At 44.0% G+C, this 18,770-nt stretch overlaps 1 protein-coding gene across 1 annotated transcript in view; it reads left to right on the plus strand.

The window, feature by feature from the left end:
• The window catches only part of RIIAD1 (regulatory subunit of type II PKA R-subunit domain containing 1), a 136,772-nt gene that overhangs the window by 91,202 nt on the left and 26,800 nt on the right, over positions 1-18,770 (plus strand). The window contains exons 2-3 of the mRNA XM_069650707.1: positions 1,596-1,672; positions 3,561-3,607. Of these exons, the coding sequence (XP_069506808.1) occupies positions 1,596-1,672; positions 3,561-3,607 (124 nt within the window). The remainder of the gene's footprint in view (positions 1-1,595; positions 1,673-3,560; positions 3,608-18,770) is intronic.

The raw sequence follows: 18,770 nt of genomic DNA on the forward strand, positions 1-18,770 counted from the left end.
AGGGTGGAACTATTACATTATTTGCATCTGAAATTAGAATCCTATAGCCTGTGCAAAGTGTTCAGGAAAGAGGTGAAAAAGGGCAATAGTAAAAAGAGTAAAAAGAGAAATTCATTTGTGTCTGATTTCGAAGAGTTGTACTAGAGAATATACCGGAAGGTGTTCTCGGACACTGGAAATGAAGTACCTAATCGACCTATGCAGTAGGAAAACCTTTGAAATGTTGTTTTAATTTGCTCCAAATGGGGAGTTAATGGTATATGACAAACCGCCCTACACTTATTGGTCTTGAATGGGTGTGGTGGGGACACCACATTTTGTGGTGTTATTGCAAGTGCAAAGGCAGGGCAAAGTGCCACACTTATGGAAGGCGGTCCTAGAGGACAATCGTATGTGTGATGATGGTGAACTGGGGTCTCTGGGCCTTTTAGGGAAAGATTGAATCCCATGCTGTGCTATCTTACGTTTCTGGGAGATTAGAACAATTTGTTTTTTCTCTTCCTCCTTGAGGATGTTTCCTTTTTTGCATTGGATAATTGAATGGTCCTGTTGCTGTTATATCCTGGATGTGTTTTTGATGTTCTTCTTTCTGAAAATTCAATAAACAGTAAAAAAAAAAAACTAGGATTCAGGAGTCCAAATGAAGAAGATTGTACTTCACTCCAACCTGAGCCACAAAATGTCTTGCCAATACCATTTGGAGATCCGCTAAAAGTGTTGGTTAGGATTGCACAGTAAAGTGCCAATACGTTCGAGAAGGTGTGACTAGTTTTGATGAGGGTTTTAATGGTTGAAATTGATCAAATGTTAACTGAGTATAACCCTGACCAACTAGAGGGAAATACAAGTGTGCTCTGCAAATGTTATGAAAATCACGTATGTGTAAATTGTGGCGTCATGTACAATTTCTTCTTTTTTTATTGTAATAATATGTCTACAGGAATGTGTTCAAGGTTTGTGTAAACTATATAATGCACAGGTAAATACAAAAAGACAATATTATTTTTGGCTGTATGCACTTCCGTGTCTGGTGCATGGTGGCCTATTGGTTTGAACATTGCGTATTGCAAAGTAGCATGGCAAGGTGACTCTGGAGCTAGGTCTCAGTTGTGGTATTGTTTCTTTTTCTTCTTGGATGGGCAGGTCATCGGTGCAGAGATACCAAGATAGCATGGATGCTGCACCTACCGGTCATGCATTCTCTGCGCCTGGCGGGTAGGACTGCTCCACTCAGAATAATCACACTACTCATGCCAGGGTTCCATCTTTGACTTCGCTTGATGGCTGCTCACAGCATCCAGATAGGAAGCACACAGAGCTGGGATGAAACAACTGTGCACTTTGGATTCCTACCACCTCATCTCCAATGCAGGATCCCTAAGCCCACCTACCAGCGTTATGAATTAAGTAAATCAAATAACCCAGTGGGAAGGGGGGAATTGTGGAGGCTTTCTTGTGTATGAACATTTTAACCATATCCCCTTGTCTTCAGCTATCGTCACTGTGAAAGGTATACTGTGGACCGTCAAGTTGTCTTTGCTTCTTCCCTGCTTTACCACTTTCTGATGATGGCAAAACCACGTTTATGCTTCCAGATCAGGACACGCATCGCCAATGAGACCTACCTGCGGTCGCACCAGGAGCTGCCACTGCTTCTGGCAGGGTTCCTCAGGTAAGAGGGTCTTCCAGGCGCAGGCCTTCATTTGTTTGATTGATTGTCTATTTGCACAGTGGCAAGTGAAACGCATAATTACTTTGTGGTGCCTCAAGAGGGAAGGTGGCACAGGGTAAGACGAGATAAAGGAGTGTTACAATGAGCTGACCATTCACAGGGCTTGGTAGATTCTGATCAGTGTAACTTAATGGCAAGGTAAGCCAGGGAGACTGCTAACAAGGCAGACCAAGTAAGACAAGCAAGTGCTGGGTGAATAGTAGATAATGCACAGAAAGGAACTAACAGAGGCCGGAAAAGCTGCCGTATGCAACAAGCCAGAACAGAATTTGCCTGAAGTTCCATGTCGTAGACAGGGTAGGGCCTGAGTGGGCAAGGCCCACTCAAACTCTGTAAATGCTCACTCAGCAGCACTGTGTGGGCATTTACAGATGTTGATGTCACTGCGGTCTGCCAAACTGCATTCGCCTGATTGCAAGTGGTGGTAGCAGTGTAATTCCCCATTTATGTTGGATCCAATGGGGCATTTTTTTTCCCGGAATTACCACGGCGGAATTACCGCCACAGTGATTCTGCCGAATTTTTTTTGTTTTTTGGGGTTTTTTGCCATTGAGTGGGAAGATTTACCTCCAGGGTTTGGTTTTGCTGGAAGTAGATCCTCCACTCAAAGCCAAAACTCATAATATAGCGTAGTTACTGCCAATTTACCGCTTACCGCCAAACTCGTAATGAGGCCCATTGTCTTGTGATGAGGACGCAGGGACGGCTTATTAAGATGTTCGCTAGTGACCCGTTTCTAAGAACTGATTGTGATGCAAGTCTAGAAGGAAAGAGGTGGTGGTCTGACCAGTAGAGAGGTGTGATGCTATAATACCAGAGGCACAGGTTGGTTAAGAGGAGTGTCTCCCCCTTAACGTGTCACTTGTTGGGAACAGAAGATAGTGGCTTAGCCTCTAAGTTGTCCATGAATGTTGCTGTAGCCGTGTTAAGGTGACCACGCTTCCGATCACACCGTGAGTCTGGAAGTCTTTGTAATTTGGTGGACACTTGCTTCCCGCTGGCTCCCCTTGGACAATCGGTTCTCTAGAACAGGCGCCTTCCCGAGGGACGTATGGAAAGCCGAGGGCATAGCTCATATGGGGGGGGGCATAAAGCCCCCTGAAATACAGCTCGTTCTCAATTTTCAGGAGCCCATAGAAAATATGCACACTTGAGGAGCAGTCTTCGGTTGCGCTCTATAAAAGCATCGTTCGTCGGATCTGCCATTGATACAGCCCAGAACATATTTTAGAACCTGAGCTGCAAAGTCCCCTGACTGGTTTTGAAGCGTCCCTCAATCTATGCTCCGAAAGGTTAATGCACAAAGCACAGAGCAAGTACAAACGCATAGGACTTTAGTCTCACAGGCCACACAACTCGAGCTCTGCTGTCTGCCTCTGCTTGCATTGTTTGAATCTTCTGATAGTCAGTACACCATTTGCTTACTTAAAACTGTCTCTTTACAGTTGCCCTACTTATACTACTACCTCATTAGGTCTGCTTAGACAGCATGTCTGTGTCCATACAGTGTATGTCTGGCCTACTTAGACAGCCTTCTCCTTACCTTCTCTTCCTATTAGCTTACACATTGTAGCGCCTGTGAACAGTCATTTGCGTAGGTCAGCATACCCTCTTCTGTTTGTGTCTGCTCCTAATGTTCCTGTCTGCATATAGTTAGTTATTAGCATCAGTCGCGGCAATATGTGTCATCTATGCAGTCTATTTGCTTCTGCCTGTATCGTCCATCTCTGCCTATATAGCCTGTGTGCACCAGCTTATGTTTGCCTCAGTTTATGCAGCCTGCTTTCATATACTAACAGATCTGTTTATATATTTCCCTGTCTTCAAGAGAAGTGATGCTGAAGAGACCAGAGAACATCAGAGAATTTGCTGCAGGTAAAATTGAAACATTCTTTACTCTTTTTTATTTTATTTCAGCCTTCCTCTAGTATGCTGGGTAACAATTTATGTTCTTATATGGCGCTTCATGGCCAATATCTCTAGCTTCTTTGCGCTATTATAACAGTTGTTATTAGTACCCCATTTTATGGTACTCCAATTATCCACTTTCGAAGGATGAAAGACTAAGTCGACCATGCTGGGAGAGTCCAGCTTGTGAAGGACAGGCCGCCCTCATGTCAGAGATCAGCACTATATTTGGAGTGTGTGTCACCCATGTTTCATGTGTGCATGGTGCCATCAGACGACCTCTTATCTGACCCCCTCGACCACACATACCCAAACGAGGAGTAAGGGACTATCACCCTGCAAAATATCACCCAATCAGGGCTGAGCACTGACCTTGAAACCAATCCTTTCCAAGGTCACCGTTCTCTAAGAGTTTAGACTGTGGTGTCCTTTTTAAAACCTAATGACTTCTGCTTTTTGACATCTGCGTGGCTTAGGTCACATCTTCTGATATGGAGGTTCAAGAGTTAAAGGTCACTGGGCACTTTTCTCTATTTCTTGAAATAAGTGTCAAATCATGCTGTTTTTAGGTTTGAACAATCTTGAATTCCATCAAAAGAAGACTTTACAAACACAACTCATCCCTGATAGAGAATTACTGCCTACCAGTCTTGGGGCATAGTCATATCTCCTTTGTCGTGTAGACTGGCAACAAAACGTTGAAAGGTTATCAAGGGTCCTGCATACGCCAGAGAGCAGGGGCCTGCAACCTTTGGCTCGCCAGTTTGGACTACAAATCCCATCCGCCCCAGCCAGCACAGTCAATGGTGAGTGATCATGGTAGTTGTAGTTCAAAAAATGTGGTGATCCACAGGTTGCAGATCCCACCATACGGGAACAGTGTTGCACTCTCAAAAAGGCTAATTCATTGTGTACATGTAATGGAGGCTTAATTAGCCCCCATGTGTAAAGCACTTAAGCGGAAGTGCTATATCATAACACATCATTATCATTTGGCCATGGACGTCTGCTTGCATTTACAGTAATTTGGTAATAAGCCCCATACACACAGATCTTAATGAAACATATGGCGATCGATTCTTGTATGAAATGTATATCACATTATATTGATATCGTAACCATATTTTTCGCAGTGTACTTGGAAACAATGCTATGTGATTCCACTTCCTGTTTTGTCAAGAGGTGAAAGGTCACATTCCATCGCTTCCGCAATATCACTTCGGGGTGGGGGTCAAATGACATCACTTGCAGTGATGATGTCAGAGTTCCAGGGTTATGTGATGTCACTTCCCCTACACCTGGCATTTCGGTGAAATGACGTCCATGGGCTACGGTCTAGATTTGAAGTAATATGTCTAATGTTAAAGCCCTTGGATAATAAGCCGTCTCGCTGCCCTCCCCCGAGAAATGCTTTTGAATAACTGGTTAAAATAATACATCATAAAGCCGAATTTCTGTAAAAAAACTGGGTAAAAAGCCATCGGTTTTGTACGGTAACGCATTAAAAAATCCAATAGATGCCAGTCACCAACAGCGCACAGGAACATTTGCCAATGCTTATTCATTCACAGTATATGCCAGTATGAAATTTGTTTTAATGCTGGCTGTGCCCATACATTTGCATGCTGGCTGTACACATACATGCCAGTTTTCCGATATAGAGAAATACTAATTTTTGCTTTGTACATAATACCACTAGTGATACTAGAAGAGCACATGCCGAAGCTGACTGCCAATATATGCCAGTACATGCGCATACCAACATACTCCTGTTGGCTTTGCCATTCCAAATGCCATGCCACGATAAGAAAACGTGTCCGACATGTAATAGAACTTATATTTGCTTTATCCTAGATGCCTAGTAAAAATGCCATGCCAGAGTAAGACATGGCTAGTCTGCCTGCATCAAAGTGCCAGTCTAGCCACGTATAATAACACTTAACGTGCTTGTTTTTTCATAAATGCTCAGTAAAAAATGCTATCCCACAGTAAGAATAAATGCTCAGTAAAAAAATGTCATCCCACGGTAAGAAATGGCTAGGCTGGCTGTACTTAAATGTCAGTCTAGACATGTAATCACCATGTAATCACAATTAACATGCTTGCTTTATATTAAATGCCCAGTAAAGGTTCCATGCCGGAGGCAAAAAACGTAAACAGACTGGCTACAGCAATGCAGGCCAGTCAAACCATGTGACAACACTTATGTTGTTGCTACATGGCTAGAACGGACTTACGTTATCATGTTGTTGTTACATATAAATGCAGTCCAGTCTAGCCATGTAAAAACACTTATGTTCATAAGTGTTTTTACATGACTAGACAGCATTGCTGCACCCAGTCTGGTTATGTTTTAAGCCTCAGGCATGGCATTGTTTTTTTTTATTTTACTGGGTATCATTGTTAAAGCAATCATGATTGCATGTTTTCTTTATCATTAATGCCCAGTAAATAAAATGCTGCTCCTTCCCCCTCGTCCCCAAATCCTTTGAAGATGCTGGGGAAGAGGGTGCCCCCAAATCAAAGGCCAGCTCACCATACTTCTAAGTGGATCTCTTGATTAAGCCTCAAATCAAAGGCCTGCGCACCAGTACTCTCTCACTGGCGCCCACCAACGTCCTCAGGCAAACTCTATAGAACGACCATATATATCAGTTTGGTGAATCAGGGAGCGAAAATGAAAGGCCTGGGCTCTGAAAAAAATGTTAAGCACATGTTAATGGCGGAAAATTACAGGATCATGTAATTCGTCCTTGCAACTCCCTCTCATTGGCTCTCCAACTCCTCGTTTACTAGGTTATGTGAGCTTTGAAAGTGTCAAAACATTGATAAGATTATTTTGGGGTTCTGTAAGTAATGACATGTGTCTATATGATCTTCATCAAATGTACATTCTCCTTTGTCCCCATCTCTCTGAAGCTCAAATGCGACACGGAAAAACTAAGCTTTGGCAAGATGGCTGCCTCCTCTATAATTCAGGAGTGTTCTTCTTCTTCGTGGTCTTGATCCCAGGCCAGAGATTGCCCAGTCGTTGAGTCAAGTGCTAAGCCTGGAGAATAGATGCTGGCTGCGCGCCCCGCACCAGTACAGAAACAAGATTAGCGAGTAAAGAAAGAGACCATATTGATTTATAGAACATCGCTCACAAGCACTGAGCCGCTGAGCAATAAAACATTGCTAAACTGCACAAACTCAATGACGGCACAATGAGAACAAACTATCCAGCGGAAGACGTTGTTCTCAAATTTCTTCTGCAATAACAGAAGGGCATCCGCGAATTATGTGGGGGAAGGGCGCTCAATTAGGGGTAGCATGAGAAACCTATGGGCGTGGGCAGTGGGCCCTTTCCCGGGAACCTTCTCTCTTTTCCAAAGTGGGCACAGTCTACCTGGTCTAGAAGCAACCCACGGAACATGAATGGGTGAGGTCTGTATGCCCCAGGGATTAAGGTGCGGGTGGTATGATTAGTGTCTCATCAGAATACACATTCCTGATTGCAGCTAAGTAAATTTAAAGCATGCAGCAGCAAAACCCTCCACAAGGCCCAAACTTGGCCATGTAGTAGGGTTAATACTACAAAATGAACCCAAGCTTACCTAGTTCCATAGAGGAACAGAGCTGCCACTAGGGAAGGTCTAAACCAAAGTTAAATCCTTCCACCTTTTACCCCTGCCACCAACATTGAGCATAGGAAACCAACTCTGTAAGAAAACTGTCTGGGAGAGTAACAGAGCTACCTATAGGCTCTCATTCTTAAGATGAGCTGCCAAGTTGCCCCATCCGATGGATCACAGATAGAAGCAAGTAAAATATTGTCCTTGCACTTTGGCTCACCTTGTGGTAGCGTTGGCCAAGCTTAAAGTATTAATGATGCGAGAGGAGTTATGGTGGTGAGGAAGGCAGGGATTAAAAGGCACAGTTGCTATGCAGATTAAGGAAATCTTGGTCCAGGCAGGAGAATTCATAGAAACGTTAGGAATTGATTAGATAAATTACTATACATCCATATTATAAGAATGTTAATGGGGAAGTGGCAGCGTCAGTGGGTATTCCTCCCAAAGGGCTTCAGGTCGAGGGTCGCTTGGTATGTTATGCCTAATCATATTGAGTTTTGTAAGTGTGCTGTGCAGAGAGGCACATGTCAAGGTTTGGGGCACAGGATTTAGGCGAGTCGCAGGGACTCCAGCGGGCGTTCCTGGGACAAGGAGGAGAAGGATACTTCAGTGGAGAGAGTAGGGCAGCCCAGGGGCATCTGCATCATAAGGGGCACACTTTGCTGCAGCAGTGTTTGTAACACTCATTGTTTCCTCAGAGGATGGTTACTGCCAAGGCCACTGGTGCTAATGTTACTTCAACTCTCCCTCCATTGGACAAATATTCAAGCAATCTTCTTGAAACCGCAGATCTTTTCCTTCTGACCACTGTGGCAGGCTAAGAGACCTGACCTTGTCAAGAGGGTTGGAAACCCCTTTCAACCTGAGGCCGGAGGGCTACCAAAGTGTTTACCAGAGCCTGTCCTGCCGCAGAGGTGAGGTGTGGGAGTTTGGAGGGCCGCAGTCTCTGCCCCTGCTACCTTAGCCTGGTTAAATGCCCCATACCTTTTGTACACAAGGCTAGCCCGTCTTTCCCTGGTTTCCCCATAGAGCGACGTTACCCAGAAGGCCTGGCAGTGGATGAACGGGCGTGCAATCCAACAGAGAGAGAGCTAGCAAGGAACTGCAAGACCACAGAGTGATGTGGACATCAAAGCATCAATCCAGACGCTCTGTGACTTGGACAGTAAACTTGATTCGGTCCTCATCAGGACTTTAAAGCAATACGCGTGTCACACCAGCAATCCTGACACACTGTTTAATCCTGATATGAATTGACTACACTTTTAACACACCGCCATTATCCAACGCCATCGAACATATGAACTCTGAAAATGACCATACTTTGAGCAGGCCGCCATAACAAAAATGCTTGCAAACCCGCATAAGAAAAGGGAGTCTGTTATATTTGTTTACATAACTGTAACCCAGCCCCAGGGGAGGAGGAAGTCGGTGGCTAGCCCGTGAAACCAGCTGAGTGAGAGAACCAATGGAAGGGGAAGGGAGAGGATAAAGAGACCTGAAAATCAAGGCAGTGTGGGTTGTTCAGGGGAGGTCAAGGGAGGTGAATGAGGACCAACATACCAAGCCAAGGAAGGACGATACAGAGGAGCTTGGCAGTGGATTGCTGAATATGTGCGCACTGAGAAGTATTTTTGGGGGGAGAAAGTGGTATTTGGGATTGAGTGTGCATCCTATGTTATGCTATTAAATATCTATAGCGCTCATTCGCCAGAGGCATCTTGGCACTAGTTGTCTGATTAGAGAAGGTAGTACAGGTAGAACACTAAAATAGAAGAGTTTTTAAAACACGCCTAAACATAAGATGATTTTCCAATGCTCTAACATCACGTGGCAAAGAGTTCCACAAGTTGGTGGCCACTCCTGAAAAAGCGCGGCCACCAGTTCTGACTAATTTATAACATGAAACGAGGAGAAAGCTATACTGAGAGCAAAGTGCCTCGGTAGGGACATAGACCTGGAATTTGGCTTTGTAGGAATTCCACTGGCTGACCATATACAGCCTGATGAACAATACAGAGAGACTTAAACTCAATGTGTTTCCTCACTGGAAGAGCCAGTGAATAGTCCGCAAAATGGGTTGAATATGTGTGCCATAAGGGGACGCAGTAGGGACTCTGGCTGACACATTTTGAAGTCGCTGTACATGTTGAATTAAGTACAGAGGCTGCGCCAGGTACAGTGAGTTGCAATAGTCAAGGCGACTCACAACCAGTGAGGCCACCATAAGGGCAGGAAAATGCTGAAGGAGAAAAGGAAGAACATTCCGCAATATTTTCAGCTCGAAATATCCTGCCTGGTGGCTCCAATTTGAGCCCACTTAGAGAGGGAGAAGGACAGATTCACACCCAAATCCCTGACAACCAACAACGGTGTAGGAAAGGGTCCATGTGTAGAAGGCCAGAAAGACCTGTGTCTTGTCCCCATTCAATCTAAGCCAATTCGAGCCCATCCAACACCCCACGGCATCCAGAAAACTCCTGAACTGTGATGCCATGTCAGTATGCAGCAAATTCTGTTTCTATAGAATCTGTGTATCATCTGCATAAGCATAACATCGGAAGCCATGGGAGTGGATAATGCCCACTAGTGGTTGCATGTATACGCTGACGAAAATGGGAGACAAAGCCGAACCCCACGGAACCCCACAAGACAGAGGGACAGAAACCAAGAGCAAAGGAAAAAGCGAAAGTATTTGTGCCCTATCGGACAGAAAAGAGAACCATGCCAGCACCGGGCCAGCAATGCCAGCTTGAGCGAGGCAGTCCAACAGGGTGGAGTGGTCAACTGTGTCGAATGCTGCCGACAGATCTAATAAAACCAGCGCCCCCACTCCACTCTGAACGGACAGCCTTACCAACTCATCCAAAGCCGAGACAAGAACCCTCTCTGTACCCTGGCCTGGATGGAAGCCAGACTGATAGGGGCTAAAAAAACAGTATCTTCCAAGAACTAGCTAGGTAAGGGAGAGGTTAACAAAATGTTGCAGACATAATGCAAACCTATGGCGAACCATACCATTTTCTTATTTATTGAGTTGATGAAATCAATTATGTTGTCGCTGGTTGAACCCTTATGTTGTGTCTGGCCAATATTGAGACATTTTGAAAAAAGGTTGGGCTCAAATCCTGCGCCAGGTCACACAAATGCCTGTGTGGGTTGTGTGGCTAATGTGTTGAAGAAAAACCTCTCATAGCAGTGTCCTGTGTACCTTTCAAAAATATTGTGCAATTACAAGTTAACCATATAGGTTTCCAAATATATTTAGTGTTGTCTGAATTTACTTCATTAAGAGTTGAGGTGTATAGGTTGCCAAATGACCCTAGTGTTGTCTGAATTCATTTAATTCAGAGTTTGGGTTCTCCAGAGATATCCTTAGTGTGGTCAGAATTCTGATGTGTCCACAAAATAATTGTCCTTATTGGCTTTTGGTTTTCCCTGTTGGGGTTATACTTCTCCAAAAATATCCTTAATATTATCTAAATTCTGATAATTGTCCACAAGATCATTGTACGTAATAACAATAGGTTTACTTTATTTAGGTTTTCTTTGTTAGTAGCCTCTTGTCCTCTTGGGCTTTCTTTATTAGTAACCTCCTTGTCCTCTACACGTGTTTCACCACTCCCATTGAGTGGCTCATCAGGAGGGATTGTGTTATCAGATAAAGTTGTGGTGATTTATATTTTACAGATCTTCATTTTGTCTGTTAAAAAGTATATGTGATCAGCTTTTTCATAATGATGATAGAGAAAAATGAATGATAAGTTCGCCAAACTCATCCACGGGGGTACTTGATCAAATATGTGTTGATAGTGGTTAGGATTCTCCTTGTAAGGTGATGTCTCCTAAATCAAATACAGATAGTAACAAGTATTCAAATTTATGAATGGAGTTCCAGGTTTCCCTAATGGATAGAATGTTTTTTCTCTTAGTTTGAGATTCACAAAGGTCCAAACTGCAAGAAAATGGTATCTCGAAATGTCTTACCCGAGTAGGAGCTTAGAGACTGGTTTCTAAAATGGCCAGCAGGTATGTATTGCCGCGTCTGATGTCATCATGCATGCAACATCATCACGCATGCGGCATGACCTGCACGGTTGTCGGCCATTGTGAAATGGTGCCAATTCGAGTGGAAAAATGGCAAAGAATGTTGAAAGCAATGTTGTGGGGTTATAATTGTGGGATCCTGACACATGTGCGTCTGAAGTGGCATCCTGCTAGGAAGAAAATAACCGACACTCAATAGTGTCAAATGGCACAGTGACATTTCCTAGTACCCCAACAAAAATTGTTCTTAGAGAATGGTGCAAGTTGCTATATTGCTGTAGTAAGAACAGATGAATGTTTGGACATTTATAAAAAGTTATATAGCTCATTATCCTGATTCAGACCAGAGAAACACGTTTCCATAGAATGTATTCATGGTGCATCTCTCTGGCGTAGGAGTTCTTCTTTATTGCCTTGGTATTGCTCTCTTTATTGGTAGGTTGTTTATTTTTTCTAAGCCTGCACATTTCAGGAGTTCTGGTTTTCCAGCCGGGTGTTCTGCTATGAAACGTGCTGCAAGTGGATATCTGATGTCTTTGTTTCTGACACTCTTAAAGTATTCCATTATTCTGGTTTTTATTTTACAAATGGTGCTGCCTATATACCATTTAGGCATAAACATTGGATGCCATATATAACATAGTTTGTGTTGCAGTTGACACATTGTTGGATGATTTTCTTAGTGCCATTGGGTAGATGTATGTTTTAGTCCATTCATCATGTTCTGGCAAATCTTAGAGTATCCACATTTGTGGTTTTCTGTGGCCTCAGGCATCTTCCATGCTTGTTCCAGAGTTTTTGATTTCCCTTCTGGTCTCATATAGCTTGGGCTCACCTGGTTTTTGATCGTTTTTGCCTTTTGAAAAGTAATAGATGGTTTGGGATCAATGTAGTCTTTAAGATGGTTATCCAATTGAAAGATGTTGCAGTGTTTATGCAATATTTGTTCATGGTTGAAGAGTTGGAGCTATAGGTGGTGATGTATCTGACAGTTTTTCTGTGAGTTTTAGTTTTAGGGTCTTTACTCTTAAGGAGCTCTGATCTTTCCTTAAGGTTAGTTCTAGTTGCAGCTTTGTTTAGAAGTTTATTGCTGTATCCTCTTTCTTTGAACTCTGTTCATTTGTTGTGTTTATGTTGTTCGATTTGAAATTTTTCACTGTAGTTCCTCTTGATTTCTATGTAGTTCTCCATATGGTATGATATGCTTAGGGTGATTGCTTAGGGCATGCAGTGTTCTGTTTCCCACTGTTGGTTATTTTACAGGGTTGTTTGCGGTACTGTTGCTGACATAGATGTCCAGATACAAGAAGCAGATTCTCTGTGCTCTCATTCATAGTCAGTGATATGTTGTAATCATTGGGATTTAGGTAGTTGACATAATGGAGAGAGGCTTCTCAGTCTCCATCCCAAATAATTATAATATCATCAATGAAGCTGCCCCAGAAAATTACTTGGTTGCTGTCATTGAAAGCTGGGTCTATCCAGGCATTCTCGATTTCAAAATGACCCATAAATAGGTGGTCGTAAGAAGGAGAAAATTTCGCCCCCATGGCTGTACCTTATATTTGTTGATATATTTGGTCATTGAAACAGAATATATTATACATGAATGTGAATTCCAAGATTGATATTATCATTTTATTTTGTTGAAAGTATGAAACTGATCTTGATTTAAGGAAATAGTTGGTGGTTTCTGTTACCTTCTGATGTTAGTGATGTGACATCTAGTGTGACAAATCTATACATGTTGAGCCAAGTGATAGAGTCCAATTGTTGAGTACATGAGTGGTGTCTTTAATGTAGGAAGCCAAACCTGAGGCTAGTAGTTGTTGGTGGGCATCAATGTAGGCAGATATTTTCTCAGTCAATGATCTAATCCCTAAGTAAGAGAGAGATTAAAGACTGAAGAAGTTTCATGGGTATGAGGAATTCGACCATCTGCACGGTGGCTGTGCACTCACCTGGGCTTTTTACATGTTTTATATGAAATTGAATAGGTAGGTCGACGGTTGGAAAATGGCTAATCTGCACACATTTTCCAATGCTCACCGCACACAATAAACATAGACCTGTGTACTCTGGGTAGACTCAGCATGCAGGTGCAATCCTCCCTGTCACATTTAGTTGAAATGTGACACCCAGGAGTACATCAAAGCATCTCAAAAGGGGGAGGGCAAAACCTTCCCCCTGCCATGCCGAGCCTAATTAAATAACAAAGTCTTCATGGATCTGCCCTATTCTTTGTTGCCCTGCAGAATGGTGGCAGTAATTAAACATTATTAGCATATTAATAGAGTATACTTCAAACAGGCCCACATGGGGCCTAGCTGCAGACACTAACAAGCTAGCTCCTACCCCTCAGTATCGAGGGCAGTGAAGTGTCATGTCTGGTACATGTGTTTACAGTAGGAAACCCCCACAGGGGGACCCCATTCAGAGGGTAGGTGTATGTGATTTGATGGAGACAGAAAGTCTGTTCTCGCCACAGCTTCAACTGAGACATGCCACTTTAATCAGGAACCACAGAGCTCAATTAACCAGAGAGACCCTTTGATCCACAACAGACAGGAAGATAGATGGGTGGGGCTTGTTTTCACACCTTTCCCTTTTCTGTTGCAAAGCACTCTGGTTATGACCTCACGCATTACAGAAGATTGTTGGTGGGGATCCAGGATTGGTTCATTAAGGTAGGCCTAGCCTAGACCAATCACTGGGACCCATTTGGCTTTAAATGAGGGTTGAGCCCCTCTTTTAGGAGATTATCTGAAGACTTCAGAAGGAGTAACCAGAAGAACTAATTTGGACCCTGGCGGATGGTACAGTCTGATTTACAGCATCCGCCAGTGAAGGAAGACCAGGATTTCCAAAGAGGGAAGCAAGATCCCTCCCCTGAAAATCTCCAAGGGAACAGAGGGAGATACTGAACCCAGAGGACCTCCAGCAGCTCCAGAACTGGTACCCAGCCAGCACACAGCGTGCCCTGGTAGGCTCTACAAGTGAGCTTCCTAGGTGGGATGTGGTAGGGAGTCTCTGAACCAAACCATGGAAAAGGCCATTGCCTGCCACTTTCTCCTCCAGCTTTGGGCCATCTGCCTTAAAGGATGACACTAGCCCAGCGAAGAAGCTAGGAGGAGTGCACCAACCAGCATCAACCAACGTCCACCTTAAAGGACATTTTTGAGGAAGTCCTCCTTCACGAGCTGCAACCGATTGCACTGCCGACTGTTGTCATGCCGCAATCTCTTACGCCATCCAAGATGCCTCGACCAGTGCTTCAGGGCCACCAACCAGCGGTGAGACAGCGAGTTCTGACCAAGAGCCGCCGTGTAGGCCAGCCTGCAGCCCTCCGTCCAGCCTCGCTTGCCGAACTGCCTGCCGCCTGATACCCGCAGCTGTCTCCCGTCTTGAACTCTGTTGCAGAAGCTGCAAAGCGCTCTGAAACCGACTCAACCCTGTCAAGCACCAAGAACTTCTACAAGCACAAGTACAATGTGGTTCTTTCTTTATGACCCATTGTTCCCCTTGTTCTGAAACCAAAGTATCCTTGAACTATTGCGATTAATTACTTTACCAACTACCCTCCTTTCAATATCCAGAGTGCGTGCATCCCCTTTCCTTCTTGAAAGTATCTGTCCTCTCCATTCCTTTACAGGGTGGTTTGTATTTTTTAGTGTGCTAGAACTGTCTGTTGAATAATAATAAAGTAGATATTTGCATACAACCTTGACTTAACAGCCCCTTTTATCATTGGGTAATAATTGTATTTTCGCTATGCTGCAACTAAGCAACAATCCAGAAACTTGCAGAGATAAGCCTGCCGTTCCATCCACATTAACAAAATCTGACAAAAAGGTTTATAATGGCCTTGGGTTTCCAATCTGTTCCGATCCCTTCTGGTGTACTAGCGGTGTGGGACTGATTGATGATTTTGAAACAGATATTCATCCCTGGATCCCTGGACCACTGGTGTCCTGTAAGTTGATTCGTCACAATGGCAAAAGATAAAAGAGTGAGAGATTGGATGTTAGCAGGAATTGCAGGATCTAAAGAGGGCTTTTACAGAAGGGGACCCAACAGGCCTGTTTCTGCTCCATAGGGATCAAACAGGAGGTACATGAACCATTTACTGCTTTAGTGACCAAAGCAGCAATCATAGGCATGATTTCCTTCTAGATTTTGAAAGGAAAATGGTCCAACGGGGATGCCGATTTAAGTTTCATAGTGGCACCGAGAATATCTTCATCAGAAAAGACAGCGAAGGAGGACCAGGAGTGAGTAGCTATTTTCTGATTAGGAACATTCTCAGTGAGCACTGTGGCAGATATACTTTGCAGAATGTCTGTTATTTTCTGCACAAAAAAAGGAGAACAGAGAATCGCAAAGAGCCTAAGAAGGAACCACAGTAGAAGAGGAGTTAGAAGAAGAAGAAGAGAGTGTGTACCAGGGTGAATAATTCCTTAGGTTGATTTAAAGCACTTGCAACCCTCTGCTGATAAAAAGAGCATTTCATTTCATTGTTTGCGCTATGATAGACAGAAGAGGCAGCACGAAATGTCAACCTCTCACCAGGTAAATAGTCTAGGCGCTACTTACGCTCGGCCTGTCTGCACTTTAACCGCAAGATCCTGAGATCATCCGACAACCAGGGTTACGGCTGATGTTTTTGAGATTTGATCAGATGAATTGGGACAACCTCATTAGCACACAAAGTGGCTACTTGTATAAGTACAGACAGGTCAGATGTCGGGGCATTTTCCCCTTGGCCATAAACCGTGCAGCCAGGCTGTCCCTGCTCACTGCACGCCAATTACGTTTAGGAATTTGCACTGAAGTGGATAGTAGGCAAGCCACCTGTGCTTGAATAGTAAAAGGGACTTCATGGTGGCATGACCAGATAATGAGAAATGTAGAATAAATCACAACTAGCGAGGGATTTGAGAAAACAAGGTCGAGGAAATTGCCCCATTGATGCGTTGACTCATGAACTAGTTGGGTATAGCCAAAGTCCTCCATACTTTCAGAGAAATGCATTAAAGATGGCTCTGTCTGGTATTTAGAACCCAGTTAAAATCGCCAACAAGCAACAGGCTAGAAAATGTATAATGTAGGTCTGCAACTAAATCCGTAAATAAGGACCTAAAAAGGGAATCAGATCAGGGACGGCGATAGACTACTAACTTATGCAGAACACTATTAGTTGACAATGCACAGCGAACTAGCAGAGCTTCAATTTATATCATGTGTGTTAATGGGTGAAAAGATAATTCTATATGGGATTTGTGAATAATGGCAATACCACGCCCTGGATGGGGGGGAGATACGATCTGTGTGAACAATATGATAATTATTTGGAAGAGGATGCACTACGTCTAGACCTGAAGAGTCCGTAAGCCAGGTTTCTGTGATATATAATAATTCAGGTGAATGATCAGCAAGCAGGTCATGGCATGGGGCAGCATAAGCCACCAAAGAGCACACATTTACAAGAAAGCATTGTAAATAGTCTCCAGATGAACCAGGAGTAGACAATTCTGGGAGGGAGGGCCAGCAGATGCCTGGAGGTAATGCAGTATCTGGGGTAGCAAGTGTAAGAAGCCTATTGCGGGAGTAAGGACTTACCCCAGGTTTGTGAGAAACAATAGAACTAACAGCAGACCATGGCCCATCCTGAGCCCGGATGAGCACAGACAGGCTTGCCTTTTGAATGCCTTTGGCGTGCATCAGGCACACATGCTGCGCTCCCCCGCTGAGCTGTCTTATCTGCCGGCACATTTATGTGACACCCCTCTAGGCAGCAAATGAGGAAAGACTCCCTCACCAACAATGAGCAGAGCACTGCACACTAATTAAAAGCCCAACAGCCCTGAAACAGGTAGGGATATTTTGGGTAGAGGGACAAAAGCTATTTAAATTAAAAAACGGCGGCCAGCGAACCCAGCACCACCTTCAAAGATCCACTGTGGAGAACTCCTGCTCAGCATTTTTATGCCCGCGGGTACATCACGTGACAGCCCTGTATGCAGCAAATAAGGAAAGACTCCCTCACCAACAACAAGCAGATTGCTGCACAATAATTCAAAGCCCAACAGCCCTGAAACAGGTAGGGATATTTTGGTTATAGGGATAAAAACAATTTTAAATTAGCACCACAGTTATTTTTTAAATGGTGTCCAGCGTACTCAGCATCTCCTTCAAAGATCAACATGCACAGTGAGTGAGACTAACAGAAGGAGAGATGGGGTGAATGAGACTGAATGAGAAGGTGACTGGGAGAGTGAAAGAAGAGTGGCCATTGGAGAAGTTGTGGGTGGAGTGGAGTAGAGTGGCATGGGGAGAGAAGTATAGTGGAGAGGGGAGAGGGGGGAGAAGTAAAGGAGAGAGGGAAGAGTAGTAGTCTGGAAATGGGAGAGTAGGAGAGGGGAAAGTAGTAGAATGGTGAGGGGGAGTGTAGTGGAGCCGGGAGGGGACAGCAGAAGCTGTGCGTGAACAAGAGTAGATGTATAAAGGGGATCATTGGAGTAACAGTGAAAAAGGGAGGGAAAAAGAGAGTGGGGAAAGAGAGTAAGAAAGGGAAAGGAAATACAGATCATCAAGGCGAGGAGTATAAGAGCATACAAGGAAAGGACTGAGTGGGACCTGGGTGATTGGAAGGCACTTTTTCTTGATAATATTCTTATTGTGGAACCCAGGTTAGGATTCATGTATATTTTTCCCAGAATAACTGAGATTGATAATGGGTTTGCCTTTAGGCCATCATGACCAGTCAGGCAGTTATCAGATAGTAGTGGTTACTGATCTCTAGTGACCATCTTGGGGTTTTGAGACATCTGGACTCTGGTGGGAACTGCCATTGGGAGATGATGAAAAGGACTGCCAATAGTGGGCCCCTTTCGATCATTTCAATAAAAACCCTTGAACTGTCTTTGATATTTGGAGTGTTCTTGAGGCCCTCCTGTGACACCACTTGAAGTTAGGCATGCTCCAATTTATAGGATTTACAGACCTTAAATGTCTCTCCCAGAGTGCTCAAGTCCGGGCCCTCTAGAGCAACTCTGGTGAAGGTCTGACATTGGTAGCGACATGAAGGATTATATCTTGTACGCTGTGGCTCCCCTGAGTTTGTCGCATGCACATTAAGTTTCCTTCTTAGAGACTGTTGATAGATGCCAAACCACAATTACCAGCACCATTGTGCTGTTGTAGCACCTTCTGTTCCAATAAAAGCCATGCCAGAGAAGGGCTTTCCAACGGACCAATACACTGAGAGATGGCTTCCATGGCACAAAGGCCAAGAGGTCCACGGGACTGGAAGACACTTGACTCTCAGCATCTAGCATGGGAGTGTACCAGGAGTCTGCTTCTACAACCCTAGTAAACAGTCTTCAGTTAGAAAGTTTTCTGGCCTCCCTATCTAGCCGATCTTGACAGTTTGTAGGTCTCAAAAGCACCAGTAGTCTTGACTGCTATGA

The sequence above is a fragment of the Ambystoma mexicanum genome, chromosome 1p (assembly GCF_040938575.1).
Source record: "Ambystoma mexicanum isolate Mex_15411 chromosome 1p, UKY_AmexF1_1, whole genome shotgun sequence".
Taxonomy (NCBI): domain Eukaryota; kingdom Metazoa; phylum Chordata; class Amphibia; order Caudata; family Ambystomatidae; genus Ambystoma; species Ambystoma mexicanum.